We start from the raw sequence: 8,413 nt of genomic DNA, 5'->3' as shown, positions 1-8,413 counted from the left end.
AGTCCTTAAAATGGTTCAGTTATTTGAATTTTCTTCATTTTGGACTTATCCCATATCACAACAAGTTCAAAATCAATGTTCGGTTACCAATTCCCGAACAAATAAATAATGTCCGGGCCTATATTCCCGAATTTTGATCATATGTTCGGGAGTTCAGTCCTAAAAAATACGAGCAGATTTTATTATTTTTGTCATTTTTTTTAAAAAAAACTTATCGTTATAAGACCAATCTCTTCTAAACTAAGAATAACATCAAGGTTATGAACCTCCTCTAAATTTTTATTGTTGTACTCCTCCCATCTTATGGAGTTATGGTTGGTAGAAAAATTTTCACTCATTGTCATAGCCGGAAAAGTGTAGGTAATCAAATGGTTGCCACCGTTACTACTGGAAATATTGCCGCTAAAGGAAAAATGGATGGGCAGTGATGGAGGTTTGTATTTTCATAAATCCTAATTCATGATGTAGTGTGTGTAATTGTGAGATGAAGTGTCCTAAAATTAATGATGTCCTTTGTAGTAATTTTATTTGATATTATTATTGTAATAAGAAAAAAGCTAAAAATTAAAAAGTCCAAAATAATATATGAGGTGCTAATAACAGCACTCATTTGAATTGACTCACAAAAGTTTCCTATAACAAAAAAATTACTTTAAAAAAGTTTGTTAAAACCCACTGTAATGAGCAAAAAGATAAATTATCAATTGGAGCAGCACAAATCATGTAACTAAGAACTCATCTTCTTGCAACCAAACATCCATTTTCTCATCCTCTCAATCCTTTCATTTCCCCCTTGTCTCTCATCCTCTCCATTTCTTCATCAAGGTTTGTTTTGATAACTAACTACTTTAATTAAAAAAAATCAAAAAATCACTACAAAAAAATTTGTATATGACACTTTTTCCCCTTCTAAATATCAGACTTCTACAAAAATTGAATTTGGACTGCACACATCCTTCTTGGTATAAATTTCTAATTGTTAGTTTTATTGTTATTGATTTAAACAAATTAACTCTATTTTTTATTTTTGGGTAAAAACTCAAGGAGAAATTACTAATTAAAAGTAATTAAAAATTTTTATTACATCCGTATGAAAAAAATTATAATTACAATTATTAATATTAATAAAATTTATCATTGTAATCATTTTTCAAGTTTCGAACTGACATAAAATTTTCCCAAAACTAAACCCTAATTTGATTCACACATTTTAGGAGCCCCACTAAAACCTTTTGGCCAAAACCCTAAACCCTAACATCACAGCCCCTCTCTCTCATTCATCTCCAAAACCTTCAATTCTGTACAAAATCCACATTCTTTTGCTACGCAAAGCGAGAGAGAGAGAGAGAGCAATCATGCCTAAGGTTCCGATTTGGGACTTACCAGACGTGCCCAAAGGCGAGCTCCCTCCACATCTCGAACTCCAGAGAACCCGCGTTCTCTGCAATTCCGATGCTCCTACTCATGTATTACTCTTCTTCTTCTTCTCTGCTTCATTCTATTTCATATAGTCATACTTTCAATGTATTTGTATGTATACAAAGTTGCTATCTTTGTATTTGAATTGTTTTGTTTGTGCCTTACGATTTCTGGGTTTTGTTCTTTTTGGGATTAAAGACAGAGAACATACAATACTCTGGTGCTTATGCATCTATGGGAGTTGATAACAGCTTAAGATTGGACCATTTTCGCAAAAATTTTAAAGTGGAAGTGATTCGACTTACCGAGGATGATATGGAATTTGACTTGATTGGTATCGATGCTTCGCTTGCTAATGCTTTTCGGAGGATCCTCATATCCGAGGTGCGCTTTTTAAGGGGGGAAAAAAAAAACTCATTTTCGTATTTCTTATTGATCTGTTGAATTCAAGTTTGATTTTTCATGGTTCAAGTCCTCAGTCAAATAATTGTTCATATCTTACTCGTATGTCTGCCTTCTTTGAGGTCTTCCATATGATTTAGTATATAGCCCATATAATTAATCATATCTATATTTGATGAAATGGTTGTAATTTCAATGTTGGGATTGGGACACAATTTTTTCACTTTATGTAGCATAGTAAATAGTAAACAAGCCTAGCCCAGCCAAGTAGTAGGTTGTTTAAACTGGGGTTGAAAATGAGATATAATTAAGCTGATCTTGAGTAACTTAACTTGGTTTTAATTTTTTAATTTTTATTATATATATATAGTTTCCTAGTGTATATACTTATTGAGCCGAGCTTATAAAATTTGACGATTTTTGAAACGGTGTTGAATCTTGGCTTGTTTACATAACAACCTGATTTTGAATGAGCTTTTAATGAGTCACAAGTCGAGTTCTAATAGCTTGGTTTTACATCCCTACATGTTGGTATGGGATCATTGTGATGCCTCACTAGAGATGGGCTATGGAACACATTTAATGAGATGAAGAGATAATTCTTTCACAAGGCCATCAAACAGTGACCATGTTAGTGATGTAAGATTTTCATAGAAACTTTTCTTGATTTGTTAACTTTTGATGCCAAATGTTCAATTCAATCCCCCCCCCCTCTCTCCCTCTCTTTCTTCCTTTCTTTATTTGAATGGAATTATGTTTTTACAGTTTCGAGTTCAGTATTGATTTGGTGATTGAAATATTCCACTACTTGAGTTTTCATATATATATATATATTGAGTGATAAAAAAAACAGAAAAAAGAGTAGCTCCATTTCCAATGTGTATAAGTAGGCACACGGGCACCCATAGAGACATGAGTACATACATATTTAATGCACGAAATCCCTCCATTAGTATCTGTTGCGTTTGCTGGTGCATGGCAGTATGTCACTTGGTGCTAAATTTATGAAATTTTTTCTTGTATACTGGTTTTTGCATGCAGATTCCCACAATGGCTATTGAGAAGGTTCTTATTGCAAACAATACATCAGTAGTCCAAGATGAGGTGCTTTCACATAGATTGGGTCTCATCCCAATCAAGGTTGACCCAAGACTGTTTGATTATATGTCAGGTTTTATCTTATTCCTTGTAGTTAATTTGATGTTTTATTCTTTCACACCTACATGGGGTGTATTCACGACAAGTGTGCTAAATGGAAAAGTAACTTTCTTCCATTATATCAGAAAATGATGTACCCAATGAAAAGAACACCATTGTTTTCAAACTCCACATCCGTTGTGAACGAGGTGGTCCACGTCTTACAGGTAATGTTGATTGGTTGTACATACATATACAATTCTCAAAGCTTCAATGTTTCCCTGCACTTGATTATTCTCATTTTTCTAGAATCTTGATGTGTTGCTCATGCCTGTAAAAAACAGTAAAATCAGATGAGCTGAAATGGTTACCAAATGGGAGTGAGTTTCTGCTGGCCACAGAAAATTCAACTTCGAATTCAACCTCAAAGCCAAAGACATATACTTCATTTCGTTGTAGTCAAGATTCCTTGCAAGAATTTTCCAACAATCCCATTGCCCCCAAGCATCCAGATATTATTATATCTAAACTTGGACCAGGCCAGGTATTGTATTCTTTCGTTTCATGTTTTTGTTGGTGATTAAGCTTTATTTGGCTTAAAAAAGTATTCGTCAGCATAGTAAATATTGGATTGACAATTCCTGAAAATATCTCCCAACTATTAAATAATACGATAAGTTGATATTTATTGAAAGCCTCAGAGTTGCTTTTGCAGCAGCATGAAGTTGCTCATTGGGATGACTCATAAAAGCCAGTTTATTGAACAAATATGGCTCTCTCAACAGCATTTAATGAGTTTCCATGTATAATTTCAAGCTCTAGACATACCTCCATCACATTTCTTGACCATATAAGAGCACAATTAATGATAGATTGTAATTTGGTTGGTTAGTCTCCTGAAAGTTACAAGTGCGTAAGCCCCTTCGGAATATGCAGTTGCCCTCCACCCCAACCCTCTCTTTTCTTTTTCTTCTTTCTCTTTCAGAAGATGCCCACTGGGACAATGGTATTTCACTTTGGCACCTCCGAAGTGGTTGTTGTAGCACTTGCTTTTATATGAAAAATAAAAGCTGTTCTACCTTTCATGCCAAGAAAATTGACATTTATATTACTTGTATTATGTATCAAGGGTATGCTATTAGGACTGCACTTGATGCTGAACATTGCCAGATTTTTGTAGACAATGTTAATGTTAAATTTATTCACCCAAAAAAAAAAAAAATGTTGATGTTAAAGCTAGTGGGCTGGTGATTCTACAAACTGAATGGAATCACTTAAAAAATGAGGATTCAATTAAATTAATGTGTTACTGAAAACTCCTTTGCTTGCCAAGAGTTAAGAGAGAGGAGAAAGCTTGAATACATTTATTAGTTTGTAAGCTGGATGTAGAGAGAAAAGAAGAAAAGGGGAAGGACATGATACATTTTTGCTCATTTTAAAGTGCTTTTTACGTGGGTCTGAGATGTTAACTTCTCTCTAAGTCACTCCAAATCTCTTCACACTGAAGTTATCATTTTTGTGGGTTGGGGGAGATAACATTGTCTTCTAATCACTCCGTGCCCCTACATCAAACATTCTTTGAAATTTTGCGGGTAATTTTAGAGTTCTCGTTTATGAGGTCTAATTTTGGATGTCTCGTTTATCTTTATGAAATTATGCTTCTTTTCTAGGAAATTGAACTGGAAGCACATGCTGTTAAAGGCATGGGTAAAACACATGCAAAGTGGTCCCCTGTGGCCACTGCTTGGTATAGGATGCTCCCCGAGGTAAATGACACTTTTAATTAGCAGTTTCTGTGAATATGTCTGAAAAATGCACCTCCTGGTTTCTTTCAAAAGTTATGAGTTTTTATGTTTTTACTTCTGTAGGTTGTTTTGTTGCAAGAAGTTAAAGATGAGAAAGCAGTAGAGCTTGAAAAAAAATGTCGTGTTAAAGTATTTGACATTGAAGATGTTGGTAATGGTAAATTGATTCAATTTCTCTGTCTGATTTGTTCATTATACACTCAAGCTCAATGAAGCTGATGGCCTTCTTTTCCCCCTCCTTCAATTGCTTGATGGGATATAAGTGAGATGGTGTGTGTTAAAATTGTCTATCATATTGGCTCTTGAGTAATGATTTGGTTGTTGAACAGGTAAGACGAGGGCAACTGTGGCTCGACCACGAGCTTGTACATTGTGTAGAGAATGCATTCAAGAGGAAGGGTGGGACAAGTATGTGGCACTACGTCGTGTGAAAGATCATTTCATCTGTAAGTAATCCAGTTTGCGTGCATCATTCTGAGCTAGGCAGTCCAACCCTGACTATATTAAATAGTGATAGTCTACAGAGTCCATTGTACTTATTTCCACTTTGGAATGAAGACATATTTGCATTGGTAGCTTGTCTAATACCTGTATTAGAGGCTAAATGACCAAATGGCTATGTTATCTATCAAATATGACTTCAGTTAGCTAGAGAAAGATTCATACAATTCAACTCAACAAGCCTTTGTCCCTATTACTTGGGGTGGGCTATATGGATCCATTTCCTCCAATTAGTTTTATTCGAAGTTATATCCTTAATTAAGTTTAAGATTTTCATGTAATAATTTTTTGCCTCAACCTAAGTTCTTCTAGTCCTTCCTCTAATACTTTTACCACCCTACACATGGATCAAATCACTCCTTATAGGAGTGTTAATTGGCCTCAGATGCACATAACTATACTATCTCAAACTACGTTCTCTTACTGTATCTTCAATTGGTGCCATTTTTAACTTCTTCCTATTGAATTAATTTCATATTTTATCTTTTTCTATACTACCGCTCATCCATCTCAATATTTTGATTTTAGTCACACATTTTTTTAACATGTTTTTTTTTCTTAACCACCCAACAAAAAATCAGTATTGTACATTATAGCAGGTCTTCTAGCATTCTTATGCGTTCTTTTCATACGACTTAAATAGAAATCCTAAGATCACACAACACTTCTGATGCACTCTTCCACAACAATTATCTTGCCCAAATTCTATGGGGCATGTCGTCCTCAGTCTCTTTGTTTTTACAAATAATTTACCTAACATATTGAAAATGATTATTTTGAGCTATATCCTCATGCCCATCAAGTTTTTCTCTACCTTCACCCAAAAAGTCCTGCTTAACTTAAACATTTTAGTTTCTAAAGTATCTCTCAGCAGTTCTAGCTTAAAGTTTATTCCTCTTGTTTTGTCGACTGAATTATATCGTCTTCGATAACATGTACCTTGGGATGTCCTCTTGAATGTTCCTAGTAAGTTCAATCCATAACAGATGCACAAAGGTAAGACTTAGTGATCTTTAATGTAAACCTATTATTATTGGCAATGCACTTGTTTCTCATTCTAGTCATAGCCTAATAGGCACCTCAATTCTATCTTGGACCCTTTCTTTGTTACACCTGCATGCACGCTGGCGCTATCCTTATGTTTTATTTAGATGAATTTAATTTCTCACTATTGTCTCTGTAAGGTTTTGAGGATTAAAATGTTATTAATATGTATTTCATTTTTTTTCCCTTTCACTAGTTACCATAGAGTCAACTGGAGCATTACCACCTGAAGTGCTGTTCACTGAAGCTGTGAAGATTTTGGAAGACAAGTGCGAGCGTCTGATAACTGAGCTCTCTTGATGTTTTTTTGTCTTTATTATGTTGAATGTAGTACCTTGCTGCAAAAATGATGAGCCTTCTGAAAAAAAGGTTTGCTAATATATGCATTTCCTCCCTGGATTATTTATTCATTTTTCTTCATTAATCCGAAACATAGCTAAATTTAGCTTTGTTGTGAATTATTGAATCTTTGATTCAGTCACAGAAGTGTTATTTCGGGATTAATTGTGGACCAGTTTTGCTCTATCAAATGTGGATTATTTTAACCTGGATTATTAATCAAGTCCAATTCTGCAAACCAAACAGAGGCTATTTCTTAAAAGCTTGGGTTAGTCTCTTTTGGGATTGGAATCATGTTAGAATCAAAGTGATCAAGATTTATACCCTTTGTTAGCTCTGAGTCTAAACCAATAATGTTCTTGCTTTGAATTCAGTGTGCTTGTGAAACAAGATGCAATGCTTTTTTTCAGCAAAGCGAAACTACATCTCTTCATAGGAAGTACATAAGAAAAGAGAACATGAGTAGTAAAGTGATGAAGAAAGAACATGACTTGTGCTAATTGTCAAATTTAGATACTTCCTTGAGGAAGAAAACAGAATTACCATACATGGTCGTACTAAGTTATGGGGGCAAGATGTGACCTTACTAGCTCACCTCAAGACAAAGGTCCCGTTTGGTAGAGCTTTGAAAAAGTGATTATAATTTATACCCTAACAGTTTATAACTTATAGTTGTGAACATAAGTTGATTTTTGATTTATAAATTAAGATTCTCCTCTTCCACTCAAAGAATAAGTTGATTTTTGACTTATAAAAAGTTATAAGTTGTATTGTTAAGCTGAACAAAACACATAAAAATAGCTTAAATTAAGTTAAAAAACTAAAATAAGCTGAAAATAAGTCCTACCAAACAGGGCTAAATGCTAGTAGTAAACACCACTGGATTATATGATATTATTCACGTAGTGTTTTTAATCAATGACGTAGTCCAAAGTTTTACAAGTAGAATAATATTGACTTATTTTTGTTAAATAATTGTGAAATAAAAACTTATCTATCAGTGTGTTTTGTGGTTCTTTATTTGTTAGACCACCAAGTGGATAGTATGACGCGATATTCTAGAATTATTTAATATTTTTTTTTCCAAAAAAACTTTAAATATTGTAATTTTATGACGACAAAAGAATAATGTTAAATGTAAAAATAATGTTTTATCGGTTTAATGCATTTTTTTTTTATAGAAAATCTGTAATACACACCTCATATTATGTCAAAATTTGAATGACTCGTTAAATCAGAACTTAAAATTACAATTCAATGTAATTTAAATTATAATTACATTGTTTGTGTGAAATGTCCGCCATCTTGTGAAGTGAAACAATATATTTACACAACTTCTGGACTTTGATTCCCATCTGAGCTGTCTTTGTTTTGCCAAAGTGATTAAACAATCAAATCAAATCAAATCAATCTAAGAAATTTTTTTGTTAGTTTTTCACCGTAAAGATCCTAAAAAATATAACCCAAAGTTACTCAGAAGAAAAGACAAAATTTTCATAAGAAAGATCCCCTCTTCTTTGACCTGTCTTCTCACACAAGAAATTTTGGACAGACTTGGTATTAAAAAAACCAGAATCAGATATTAAAAAAAAAAAAAAATCACAAGAACACCTATATTTTGAGAATAATCCATCACATCTTGCCTCATGACAAATAAAGAAGAAACTCACACAATTTTAAAATATATCAAGTCTTATAAATTTGACTTAATTATATAAATTTCAATTTACTAAGATTAAAGCGATAGAACTAATGTAAATAATGTG

At 33.4% G+C, this 8,413-nt stretch overlaps 1 protein-coding gene across 1 annotated transcript; it reads left to right on the top strand.

Annotated features, from left to right (window-relative positions):
• Positions 1-723: 723 nt before the first annotated feature.
• LOC114319771 (uncharacterized) lies at positions 724-6,812 on the top strand. The gene is made up of 9 exons (XM_028266819.2): positions 724-1,466; positions 1,618-1,803; positions 2,863-2,992; positions 3,105-3,185; positions 3,303-3,502; positions 4,629-4,724; positions 4,827-4,920; positions 5,093-5,209; positions 6,505-6,812. The coding sequence occupies exons 1-9, from the start codon at positions 1,356-1,358 to the stop codon at positions 6,606-6,608; spliced, it is 1,119 nt and encodes a 372-aa protein (XP_028122620.2). The 5' UTR covers positions 724-1,355; the 3' UTR covers positions 6,609-6,812.
• Positions 6,813-8,413: the final 1,601 nt, after the last annotated feature.

This window comes from Camellia sinensis, chromosome 7, assembly GCF_055761805.1.
Source record: "Camellia sinensis isolate YWXY chromosome 7, ASM5576180v1, whole genome shotgun sequence".
NCBI lineage: Eukaryota > Viridiplantae > Streptophyta > Magnoliopsida > Ericales > Theaceae > Camellia > Camellia sinensis.
This window is presented reverse-complemented; position numbering and strand designations above follow the sequence as displayed.